Source organism: Thalassophryne amazonica, chromosome 7 (assembly GCF_902500255.1).
Source record: "Thalassophryne amazonica chromosome 7, fThaAma1.1, whole genome shotgun sequence".
Classification (NCBI taxonomy): Eukaryota; Metazoa; Chordata; class Actinopteri; order Batrachoidiformes; family Batrachoididae; genus Thalassophryne; species Thalassophryne amazonica.
The window spans coordinates 113399594-113413494 of NC_047109.1; the positions used below are offsets into that span (position 1 = coordinate 113399594).

A 13901-nucleotide genomic window follows, 5' to 3' on the forward strand; every position below is an offset into this window, starting at 1 on the left:
AATCAGACCCCCCCCCCCCCCAACCACCACCACCAAAACTTTCCACCCCTGCTTTCACTGCTATTCTGTGCCAACTGTACAAGTCTCTGTATCTATATGGAGATGCGTATGGAACTATTTTTATTTTCCATGTCACAAAAATGCACATGAAGGTGTTTTGACTGTCACTAAAATAACCATAATCCTCACGTTAGCATAATCACAACAAGTGTGAGATGAATTTCCAAGAGGACTGCATTTCTATAATGATTTTCCTTTCATTGCAAATGCTCAAAGTCCTTTCCCTCAATTCACCAATTCTCACACACACAGTGATGTCAGCCTGCTGCTATGCAAGGCGCTGAAGTGCACACTGGGAGTAATTTGGGGATTAAGGACGTTGTCCGAATTGAATCCATGGATCTTCTGGTCTAGAGCCCACACCTTTTCCAAAACATGCAGTTCCCCGCACAGTCTCCACCCAGTAACAGTGGAATATCAAAGAGGTCACTATGGCCACAGCCTAGAGTGGGAATGTCTTGAATTCCACCCACATCTACTTAGCAGGGATGTTAATACTCAAACCCCGGGTTCTCACCAGGTTTTTGACGACATAAACATAAATTGCTTATGCTTAAAATTGAAAGATTGTATTGTAAAAAGGGGCAGAAAATATAAGACTTGTTCTTCCCTCTGCTCCTTTTCATTCAATGTCTTGTAATCAGTGTTGCCACAGTTACTTTGAAAAAGTAATCCAATTACTGATTACTGATTATTCCTTGAAAAAGTAACTTAGTTACTTTACTGATTACTCAGTTGGAAAAGTAACTAAGTTAGATTACTAGTTACTTTTTTAGTTACTTTCCCCAGCTGCCGAATACAACCCTCTGCCACCTCAACATGACAAATACCTGTTTTGTCAAAACTCACTTTATAGTCACCCTTTCTTGACTTAAATGAAAATAAATACTTGTTTCATAAAAAGTAAAATAAAGACCTCTTTCTTGACCTCATATTTAACTGTTGACAGCACTGTAACAGTAAAACTTGTAATTTCTAACCTACATTGTTTCTGAATGTAACTATTAAATTCTTTCTAACATTTTTCTAACATTTAAATTCTCTCTAAACATTTTACTTGTCGAAATTATTATTATTATTTTAAGTAGTATTAGTAGTTGTAGTAAAAAAAAAAAAAGGCTTCAAAACTGGACCTTTAATCTAGGGGTTTTGTTGGGGGGGGCACATCCCTGCCCCACGCCCCCATTCCATCTCGATTCGCCCCTGCTTTGGTGTCTGAGCACAAAGAATGGATAACATTTATTTATGCAGAAAACATGACCAGATTTACAGGTAAGAACGTTTTATTGCGTTTTCACATCATGTGGTCCTCAGAAAGAGAGTTTAGGTGCATTTGAGTGGAAAATAGTGTTAGTTGTTGACACGTCGCGGAGGATCAGCTGTTTTTAGCAGCAGATACGGAGCGGCTCAGTTCAGAATTCTAAATAAACGAGAAAAAAAAGGCATAAAATGTCTTTAAGCTCAGTGCGTGTGTGCTGTTGTCACCGCGCTTTAAGAGATGAGGACGAAAACCGCGGATGAAAAGCTCACAGCTCGCTTAAAGTGGGCAGTTCAGTCGAACCCCGACCTCCTGCCCATGGACCAAGTTTAATGCCGCTATCGACCCACAACGCAAAAATAATAGTAACGCACAGTGACTTGGAGAAGTAACTTTAATCTGATTACTGATTTGGAAAGATTAACGCGTTAGATTACTCGTTACTAAAGAAAGTGGTCAGATTAGACGCGTTACCGGCATCACTGCTTGTAATATAGTCATTTCTGCTTTTCTGTTTTTCTTTTAAATGAATGAAATAAATATTGAAAAAAAATACATTGTTGTTGTTATTATTATTATTATTATTATTAATATTATTATTAAATTTTGGATAATTTTTGGCAATTAGCAGAACCTTGTTCTATATCTGAGTCAAATCTGATCAAACTGTCAACATTATGTATAGCAAGTGACCAGATCCAGTCTGTGTGTCCATGTGGCAGTCCTTATTTTCCATCGTATCTGCATTGGTTGCTAGAGTAATAAAGCATCACACACACAGAACAGTCACATGACTTCTGTCCAGTGTCCACAGGTCTGAATGCTGCAGATAGTTGCTCACAGACCTCTGACTCACATATGGATGCTAAAAAATTATCAAAACTGGTGAGTTTATATATATTTTTATATTTTAAGCTTGTATATTATAAAACACTTATGATGAGATGTGGTGTTGGGGGATGGCTTTATCGGCTAAGTGAACAATATAAAACAGATGTGCGCACACACACACACACACAACTGAATGCTCGAAACATCTCGCCCAAAAGTGGTCGCAGAAAATGCAGCGTGGAAGAAAAGTGTTTATCAAAGAGAAATGATGCAGCTGACACACTCACGTGTAAATACACAAACACGTGTGACTAGTGTGTGTGTGTGTGTGTGTGTGTGTGTGTGTGTGTGTGTGTGTGTGTGTGTGTGTGTGTGTGTGTGTGTGTGTGTCCCCGATGTGATGTGGAGTGTGTTTCGGGTGTGAGGCGTTTCCAAAAACGCCCGTCTGAACAGTGTACGAGAGTGCAGTGACGTTGAGCCGCCTTTTGTTCAAAGCAGCTCAGCTGTCACAGGCTGAAGAACTTCATAAGTGACTGCACAACAGCCTGTTCTGCTGACATATGCTGACGCGAACCCTGATACCAGGAGTTAGGTAATTGACTTTTTCCCCTGTTTGAGAAATACTTCCATAAAGAGTTGGGAGTGAAGCAACATTCACCGAGATAATGGTGTAGGCAGAAAGACCAATAGAAGAAACTATGGCACTCTTTTGGAAAACTGTTTGTGTATGTGTAAACGTTGGGAAATCAACCCAGTGTTGAGTGTCTGTGTGTGTGTCAACAGTCCCCACACTTACACTCAGGGGTACATTTTACACCTGTAATAGGGCGATAGAACTACAGACGTCTCACAAGAAAGCACAGTTCAGACTGATTGAAATGATATATGAGGGGGTCAAAAGTGTACCGGTGGTAACCATAGGAGCACCGCTCCAAAACACGTCGTGGCTGACACCTACCTGAGAAAGCAAACGTACCCTCAGGAGTCGTTTTCAAGTTGGCACAGTCTGTAGTTGTGAACTCTCTACCTGATCACACAGAGGACTTTGTGTTTGCATTCAACGTTTATTGTAGTCAGAATAGCTGGGAGAGTCTCTGAAGGTGGGAAGATGAAGTTGTATCCAATAAAGAAATTTTTAAACATCTCCAAATTGTGGCGTTCACTTATTACAGCACCGGGCAAATCCATGCGGTGTAATATATATATCTTATCCGTAATAGATGTTGCAGTGACACGCCCTGTGGTTCATGGTTTTATTTTCTCTCTTTCCACTGTCTCCAGTCTGTAAGAGGAACACTGAGTGTCTGTGCAGGTATGTCGTCTTGGTGGGTGTGGTCCTCACAGAGATCTTGTTGTTTCTTGTTGGAGACTGTGATATTCATTGGCAGTTCTGCTGCGTCTTGTAATTTGATCGTTAACTTTAAGCTTTGGAGATCATTTTTGTTTTTGAAATGTTGTGTCCAACAGCTCATCTGGCAGCAGTGACTTAACACCCAAAACATTTCCGACACAATACGGCACCTCTGGGCACATCTGCCGATTCTGAATGAGCTTTGGATGTGGACTGAGTCAGATGCAGGCGTGTACCGTCAAGTGAAGCTTTTCCACTGAGTGATGGTGTCTGTGCTGCTAACGTCAGTCAGCGGAGCAGCGCGGCGTTTTAGTTACTGCACCAATGCAAAATGCTCGGTTGATGCCTCAGCTTCACTGTGTTGGTTTTCTGTAACAGTCCACCAAAACGCTGACCAGCACAGTGCACGACATCGATGTACTGCAGACATGCACCCTTAGTGTTTTCCAGTTTTCTCACAGTCGTCTGTGATTTGTGTGTTTTGCAGATGAACGGGATCGAGTACAGAAGAAGACCTTTACGAAATGGGTGAACAAGCATCTGATAAAGGTAAGCAGCAGATTTTCATTATTTCCACACACGATTTCCCTTCTTATTATCTGCAGAATGTCTGCTAATGGCCACGTTTTTGTCCATGCAATCTCTGGAAGGGTTTGTTTTCCTTTCCTGGAACGTGATCTGTCTTCGTTGACAAACCTGATTTGTGAGCAAACTGTGGTCAGAATTCTTTTAGGGTCACATAAAGTCCCGCTTCATGGCATAAAATGGGAACCATGGTATTGTGATGATGGTGCACAACTATGCACTGGTAGGAATACTGATTGGATTGGTAGGTTGTACTGTCGCACCACGTAAATCAAACAGAACTGTTTAAAAGAAAATCAAAGCAACTGTGTCGATCATGCATCCTTTGTAAGGAGTTATGTTGGGGATTTTGCTTTGTGTGGAAAGTCAGACGTAATACCGTATTCCCGTGTCAGAGTGCCTAGGGTGTCGCATGGAAAATTCTGTTTGAAGATGGGCTAGGCTAATTCACAAGCGCAGCCAATAGTACATTTGTTGGACTGCCCATTTCAATAAAATGTCTGATTTCATCACAAATGAAAAATAAACCACAAATAACTTGTCCGTTTGTGTCCTTTTTTTGTCCTTTGTAGCTCCCTCAAGGGTTTAGCATAGGCATGAGGTGGTTAAAAACAGGGTTTATTGTCTTTAGCAACCTGTGAGAACTGGTCACAAAAAGAAATACAACAAAATGAATATTAAAACATGAATTGTCCATTCATCCATTTAACGTGTTCCTTGTCAGCTGATGTCTGGTGAGTCTGTCGGAAAGTTGCGTACATGCTCAAAACCTTTAGCGGACATCAGACGGAGAGCTCTCCAAATGGTTGTTTTGTTGTGTCCTTGTTGCCAGTGGATGTCAAGTTGACATTAAGCTGCTTTCTCACGTCAGTAGCAGAAAAACCATCAGAGCAGAATTCTGTCTTAACCTTCCTAAAGCTAGCCGATGTCCCCGAACACTTCCTGTTTTCTTGGACTTCTTTCAAAGTTAGAGCACATTTCAACATGAACTTCAGTTCCACTGTCAGCACACACTGATGACATTGTCACAGATAAGACGCAGAACAGACGAGAAAAATGCCATAAATTCATTTTTGCTTTTTACGATGTGTTGGGATCACAAAATAATTTTTCTTTAGAGTGGGCATTTAATAAACTTTCATAAAAATATTTTAATTTCAGGGGCGTTTAACCAACTTTGCCATCACGTAAAGCAAAATGTCCCTGTGTGCTTACAGCTGTGTTGGTAAGATTTCCAGTGTACTGATAATAATCAGTGATGGTCATCAATAGTCATGAAGGTTGACGTCCACAATTAAGTGTTTTTTTTAAATAGTTACATTTTTAGCATTTATTATGAATGCATAGAAAACAAGCTTTATTGTTGTATGTGAACCTGAATAAACAATACTTTCAGCCCCAACCTGTAGCCATTGTGCTTGTCAGCACTTTGCATATAAGGTGCAGAGATTAATTTGGATGTAATTCAATTTGGTTAAAAACATCCACTCATTCATGAATTTAAATATACCATATTGTTCTGATAATAAGACCCCCCCACCACCACCTCCACAAACACACGTTGTTGTTTTTTTTCCCTCAAGACATAATCTTGGAAACAGACTTTCTGAAGAAGAAATGTTCTTCATCATAAACAAAATGCCTTAATTTGAATCTGATACTAATAAAACCACATGTTTTGGGAACACCCTATTTTTTTCTCAAACATGTCTTGATAGACTTCCAATTCTGGGTCCACTGTAAGCTTTTCTCTGACAACTGGAATTTTTTAAAGCAATCTTCTTTGGGCTCACCATCTTTGAACATGACACTCTCACACTACAGAGTGAACACAAAAACACTCCTTGGTTTCAAATATTTGTAATTTCAAAAGTCACATGAATAATTTTACAATTTTGAAGAAGAAGAATCTGCAAAAGAGGAAAAAAAATGAGTTTCTGCAACTGTTGATACCAAAATTCTGAAATTATTCATGTGACTTTTGATATTGTACATATTTGAAACCAAGGTGTGTTTTTGTGTTCACCCTGTATATTTCTTGGCTGCTTCAGACTTCTTTGATGACTACTGTGTTTACTACACAGAGCATCCTAACTTCTCTATTGCTGATTAGCGTAGACAATTTTGGTTGGTTGGTTTTTTTTTTTAGAACCACTGCTCTTTGTCTTTCAATCCTGGGAGACACACCTTTTGCACAGGTATTTGGTGACGGCTACTGTTGTGGCTGTATATGGCATGTAAATGTCTAGACCCTGAATATAAGACAACCCCATGATTTTGGATTTATTTCAATCAATCAATCAATCAGTCAATCAATGTTTATTTATAGAGCCCTTTGCAACACTCAAGGTGACCAAAGTGCTTTACAGTAAAATTAAAAAACAATATAGAATTAAAAAAAAAAAACTTTTTCCAAAGGAAAAAGTCTTATATTGATTTGTGTGTGTGTGTGTGTGTGTGTGTCATTGTTCATTTGGATTATCTGTATTCAGCTTCCAAAAATGCATAATTGTACACTTTTACTGTAGTTTGATGGTGTAAGACACACACAAGTTGTGTGATTGAGTACTTAGTTTTACATCTGATATTGATGCTCGTATAGACGTAATTCTTCCCTCATGTCAGTGTTTTAGCCACTTGTGTGGAAATGATCGAACCCACTACCCATGAACATGTTAGCTTATAAGATATTGTTTCACACCTGGTCATTAGATCTACTCTGTGACTGTGAAGTTTAATGTTCTGACTGTCCACTCTGTCATGAGATCATACTGTATAACCCTCCGTCTGTGCTCCTCTACTTCACTGCTCTGAAACTTTGACCTGACAAGCTGAATGTTGCAGGTAACACAGGGATACGTCAAACACGCCAAATCCTTCACTCTGGAGTTTCTCATTAAGAGTGAAAAATTAGCCCCCGTAACACAATACCCCTTCCTGCACACCAGTAAAAATACTTATGCTACTTTTCATCCAGGAAACTCCCACTGGCAGCGGTACATTCGGAGGCTTCAGACGTTAAGTGCGCCCACATTATTCCAACAGACTTTTTGCTGTGCAGACACTGGGCCATTCATGTTTTACAAATGGAGCAAAAGGAAAAAAATAAGCATGGGGCGTTTTCCGTTCCTGCCTGGTTGTGCTGCCGCTACATGAGACCGTACTCTGTTCCTCTCAAGTCTCTGTGGTGGATGTGGAGCGGTGAGTCATCCACATCTGGACTCACTTAGCTGCTTTTGATTTTAGTCCGGACCCCGAGGCCATAGAGTTGAGGTCCCCGGCAGCACATGTGCAGCATAGACCCCTGAGTCCGGCTGGCTACCTGCTATAATTGTGTCTTTATATTCTGAATTAGAATGACAAATTTTATGTATGGTGTAGTATGTAGAATGGGCGGGGCTACAAGACTAGTGACATAGTGACTTCTTGGAGGACGGGCCACAGCTACTGTGTCGCCAGTGTGGAGCTAATCATTGCACACAGCTAGCTGACATCACAACTGCTTGATGTTGCGTGGCGTGCGCATTCTTCACTTACAAATACTTCACAGGTGAACAGGGTTACAGAAGGTGAGCGCAACAGGATTGTTTTAGGAAAGTGATCGTTTAAAGAGGGTCATGGGTTCAATTCCGATAAGTCAAAAAGGTGTCCACGAGGAAGGCCCCTAATCCATAAGTTGCTGCCAGTGACTGTGTGTTTGTGAGTGGATGAATGTGAGGCATCATTGTAAAGCATGATAAAAGTCCGTTAACCCTTTCCTCTCAAGCTGTCTCCATGCTAAACAGGTAAGCTTGTATGATGGGCCATTGGCAACCATTCTTTTGGATTAGAGTCGCAAGCTAATTAGCATAACTAACTAGTTTGCGACTATGACTCCAAATAAATTATCACAAATATTTCAATTTTTACCTCAGTTGTGATTAATGAAGGATTATTTTTATGTGATAGTCTTTGTTTTGTGCACTACCCTCTTAGTTCCCTGATGATAAAAGTTTTTTGTTTTTTTTTTCGAATGAAGGCATGTATGCTTATTTTATTTATTTATTTTTTTACTATTTATTCATCATTTCACAGTCTGTCTTATTTTATGCAGTTATTTTGAATTTTAACATGATAAATTTAGCCTAAAACAATACACTTAGAGCAGGGGTCACCAACCCTGTTCCTGGAGAGCACCTGCTCTGCATGTTTTCCACAAGTCACACCTGATTTTTTTAAAATTGATGTTTTCCAGCTCTTGATTGGCTGAGAACACCTGATACAGTTAATTGCCTTGGAGTAGAACAGGTAGAGTTAGAACACATGCAGGGCATGTGCTGTCCAGGTACAGGGTTGGTGACCCCTGATCTTGGTTTACTGCCAAAGAGGTAACACCCCCTCCCACCTCCACCATGCACACACATAACACGCCCGTAGGGCGTATTTTTGCTAGTAGCGATAGAACACAGCATCTAAAGAACTTATTTATCAAATTAATAAACATGACCAAAATTATGTCCTTAATTATCATTTTTGATCCATTATTGATGAGCTGTCCCACCTCCCCTATCTGCCACATAACAGGTTAGCAGTTGCACCTGTTTTACGACCTGCAAACTCTGCTGTTTCCAAACAGTTTATACCTGGACAGTGCTGAAACCTATAAACTGTATTTTAACGACGTGTGTCAGAGCCGGTGGATCTTTGCTGTTAGAGTTGGACTACCAACCCATAAACCGTGTTTTAATTTAAGATGCTTCCTTCAGGCAACATCCTTCGACAAGACACTTTATCGGCATTGTCTCAGTCCACCCAGCTGTAAATGGGTACCAGCTTTGGCAGGGAAAGTTACCTGTGATGGACTCAACTCCCATCCAGGGGGAGTCGTAGCATCTCATCCGCTTAACGCGTTGGTATCGGGATACAAACACTGGGCCTGATGACCCTCAGACACTAATTTCTTGTCTAATCAGGCATTTCCAAACTGTTAATACTGGGATAGTGCAGAAATTTATCAAATTATAGTCTGTCACACAGCTGGCTAAAGTGATTCTTCTGATTGTAGCATTTCACTATAGCAGATCCGTTATGGAGGTTTTATACCGGATGCCCTTCCTGATGCAACTTCAGATGCACATGGAGAAGGTGGCATTAGGGGTCTTGAGGTGAGAACCTTGTGTTCTGGAAGCAAGTGCTCACTAGCTGCTATGATGTCACCTAAACATAACTAACTGTAGGTTGTTGTATCCATCCCCTCGTGTTTAGAAATCAGTTGGTTAATTCAAACTTTGAATTCTCATATGTGGTTGTCCTTTATGAAGCATTTTACTAATGTAGTTTCATACGAGTGGAGATAAATCTGGAGTACTCAGCACGTAGACCTCGTCAGCACTTGATTCAGTCTCATTTGGCAGTGAAAGTGTTAACGCGCGACATGACAGTTTTCCGCTGAGGTTACACAAACGTTAAAATGATTTACTGGCTTCATGGTTAGTTTGACAGCAGCAGACTTGCAGGGTTGAAGTAGCTATGAAGACCTGTGATGGACGACTGAGCGGGTCTTCCTTCTCTGCAAATCATTTTTTTTATTGTGTAAGAGTGACTTGTCACGTCAGTGACCAATGTCTACAAACTACAGCACATTCACTCGGAATCTTTAATTGTCACAATTTCATTTATTTCCTTTTCAAAGGATCACTGTTGTGTGATTACGTAGAGAAATTTGTTTCCAAATGCAGGATCGTAGATGTGAACAAGGATTTGTTCTAATGAGGTAACCCTTGAAAGGTTCTGAGAACAGTTTGTTAGTGGTAGGACGGTTTGTCACGGTTTAGTGTCACCGAGAATCACCGTCAGTACGACTGAAGATGAGTTTGCAGTACGGCTGCAGATCTGGACAGAGGGAATGCAGCAGTTTGACTTTCAGGGGTTCTGCAGCGTGCAGACAGTGATCTCTAGCGGTGACGGCGTTGCACACCTTTGGTCCCTCTGCTCGCTATAGTCCGATGCTCTGTGCATGCAGGGGGGAGGAGCCTACATCGTGTTGGATCCCAGGGCTGAAATTCTTGCCAGCATAAATCGACCACTGTTGGAACTTGCAGGGGGAATTCTGTGGCGTTAACGTTTAGGGCAGCAGGTTGATGAACAAACACCCTTTTGATGGCTGAGTTTGCAGGAAGAAAAACACACACATTCTGAAAGCCTGAGTGTTGTTTTGTCTCCTGTACTATCAAGTTTAACCTCACGTTCCTCTGGAACTTTTTGTTTCAAATTCACTCATCTCTGTTCTTCTCTCCATCTCGTTTCCATTTTTCCCTGTTCCATCTGTTGTCATTCCTCTGTGTTTCATCCCGTTTTCTCCTCCACCCAGCACCGGAGGGTAGAGGTAGGTACTCACCTGTTCAGACACAACACTGTAGTGTTGACTGTGTCTTTGCAGAAATGGTCAGTACAGTCGGGTCCATAAGTGTATTTTTTTGTTTGTTTGTATAGTTGTTTGCTTTTTTTAAAATTAATTCAATAATTTATTTTTAACAATAACCCTAATATTTTTATTGAACCCTTTTTTATTAATCAATTAATTTATTTATTTTTAACAATAACCTTAACTCTAATATTTTTGTTGAACCATTTTTCATTAATTCAGTAATTCATTTATTTATATATTGTTTTAACAATAAATGTAATTTTTGGTTAAACCCTTTTTTTTAAATTAATTAATTAATTAATTTTTAACAATAACCCTAGCCCTAATAATTTTTGTAAAACCCTTTTTTTTAAATCATTATTACTATTAATTAATTAATTTGTTTATTGCCTTTTATGGGCCCTTACAAGTGATTATTTATAGTAGAAAAAAATTATATTTAGTTTGACTAATTGTTTATGGGCTCTGAAAATGGGTGAATGTAGAAAAATAGCTGTAAAAAAATTATATTTAGTTTGACTAATTGTTTATGGGCTCTGAAAATGGGTGAATGTAGAAAAATAGCTGTAAGTCCTAAATGGTTAAGATTATATTTTTGTTAAACCTCATCTACACTACAAGTACATCTTGATTGATGACTTTATCTCCACTGTGTTGTTGTACAGACCCAAAGTTCACAATAATTATATCACTTTTCAGATGCTTATGGTCTTGACTGTGACCTTGTGTGTCACCTTTCTTTGTTTTTTTTTCTTTCTGTCATTTTCTTGCCACATCACCACAGCTCCCTCTACTCTTGCTCTTACTTCACTATCTGCTTGTAGTTGCATCAAACCTCTCTTGAGTACTGAGTGCAGTTTTTACAGTTGAGCTCCTCACTCTTTATGCGTTTTATTCACAACTGTAAGTTGTGCTGGTCAGGCACAATTCCATCCTTCTGGTAAACTTTCATATCTTAAAACTCAAGAAACACAAAACTCTCAATATCAGATTTTTCAACCGTTAACCCTGGGCAGTCAAAGCTCTGTGTGCCAAAAACAAAAAAATCATACATTTTTGATATTTATAAATGCCTTTTTTAAATGTTGGGGTTCATGTAGTAGGAAATGTAGAGAAGCCTTGAAATGCTCACATCGCCCACTAGATGGTGAAAAAAGCTGCTCAAATGTGCTGCAAAGTCTCAACTGTTTATTCACTTGAGGATTTAACTTTTGGCAGAAATAAGATAAAATCAACTTACAGTTGTGTCCCTCACCCTGATGAACAATTTGTACTCTTAATTTGCCTGAAATTATTGAGTGTGTCTGTGTTGCACTGACGTCTTTTCTGTGTTTGTTCCAGTAACCTAAGTTGATGTGCAGTTGAAGTCACTGTCCTGATTAATATCTTCTACCAGATGTCAGATATTGTCATACTGGAGCCTTAAAGGAAAATTCCCATAATGGGTGTGTGTTTGAAAGCGAATGCACTCACTTAAATATCTTATCAGTGAGGTGACACTACCACGCTGGAAGGCGCACGTTTGTGCACAGTTTTCTTTAACACTTTTGCCAACAGTATCAAGAGCTGATTTCAAATAGGTTTTCTTGCTTTTATTCGCTGATTTGATGTATTTATTTTGTTTTTCTTTCCCATCGATCAGCTCTCAGGAATGAAAGCTGCCACCTGGCTCTTGGAGCTGGAGTCGGGTTTGATTGCTTACGGCTACGCATTCCTGACTGAGAGTGTACTAGCAGAGACAACGCTCTGCGCTCTGCAGACACCTCGGATTACAATGAGTGTTACTTCCTGTTTTATTAGCTGAATGCAAAATTCAAATGTAATATCCTAAAACTTTAAGTCATTTTGGTTTGTCATGTTCACAATGAGTGATTGACAGGTGCAGGTTTTTCTATGGCTGATGTCGATACCAGTGTTTCGAGAGCAGGGCGGCTGATGGTCAATATATAAAGCTGATATCTGTGTCTTTGTTTGTTTGCGGGATTACTCAAACGTATTGAGTAATCAAACTGATTTTCACAATCATTGTATGGATAGTTTGCTTTCATTTAGATAAAAGGACGAACTGAGATATTTAAAAATAAATAAATAAAAATTCCCACCATCACAAGAGACACCATTTTACAAATTAATGTATTGTTTCAAAATTTTGCAGAAATGTTTGACCCAGAACAGATGATTACAGTGAGGAAAATAAGTATTTGAACACCCTGTGGTTTTGCAAGTTCTCCTACTTAGAAATCATGGAGGGGTCGGAAATTTTCATCTTAGGTGCATGTCCACTGTGAGAGACATAATCTAAAAAAACATCCGGAAATCACAATGTATGATTTTTTTTTTTTTTTAATAATTTATTTGTATGTTACTGCTGCAAATAAGTATTTGAACCCCTACCAACCAGCAAGAATTCTGGCTCACACTGAGCTGTTAATTTTTCTTTAAGAAGCCCTCTTATTCTACACTCTTTACCTGTATTAATTGCACCTGTTTGAACTTGTTACCTGTATAAAAGACACCTGTCCACACACTCAATCAGTCACACTCCAACCTGTCCACCATAGCCAAGACCTGTCTAAGGACACCAGGGACAAAACTGTAGACCTGCACAAGGCTGGGATGGACTACAGGACAACAGGCAAGCAGCTTGGTAGAAGACAACAACTGTTATGATTATTTATTAGAAAGTGGAAGAAACACAAGATGACTGTCAATCTCCCTCGGTCTGGGATTCTATGCAAGATCTCACTTTGTGGGGTAAGGATGATTCTGAGAAAGCTCAGAACTACACAGGAGGACCTGATCAGTGACCTGAAGAGAGCTGGGACCACAGTCACAAAGATTACATTAGTAACGCATGATGCTGTCATGGCTTAAAATCCTGCAGGGCAGCAAGGTCCCCCTGCTCAAGGCAGCACATGTCCAGGCGCATTTGAAGTTCACCAGTGACCATCTGGATGATCCAGAGGAGGCATGGGAGAAGGTCATGTGGTCAGATGAGACCAGAGTAGAGCTTTTTGGAATCACCTCCACTTACCATGTTTAGAGGATGAGAACAACCCCAAGAAAACCATCCCAGCCGTGAAGGATGGTAGTGGAAACATCATACTCTGAGGGTGCTCTTCTGCAAAGGGGGCAGGACGACTGCACCGGATTGAAGGGAGGATGGATGGGGTCATGTATTGCGAGATTTTGGCAAACAACCTCCTTCCCTCAGTAAGAGCATTGACGATGGGTCATGGCTGGGTCTTCCAGCATGACAGTGACCCCAAACACACAGCCAGGGCAACTAAGGAGGGGCTCCGTAAGAAGCATTTCAAGGTGCTGGAGTGGCCTGGCCAGTCTCCAGACCTGAACTCTGTACAAAATCTTTGGAGGGAGCTGAAACTCCAAACCTGAAAGATTTGGAGAAG

At 40.1% G+C, this 13901-nt stretch overlaps 1 protein-coding gene across 1 annotated transcript in view; it reads left to right on the plus strand.

Annotated features, from left to right (window-relative positions):
• The window catches only part of LOC117513519 (plectin-like), a 192198-nt gene that overhangs the window by 38253 nt on the left and 140044 nt on the right, over positions 1-13901 (plus strand). The window contains 1 exon segment of the mRNA XM_034173689.1: positions 3988-4049. Coding sequence (XP_034029580.1) covers positions 3988-4049 — 62 coding nt within the window.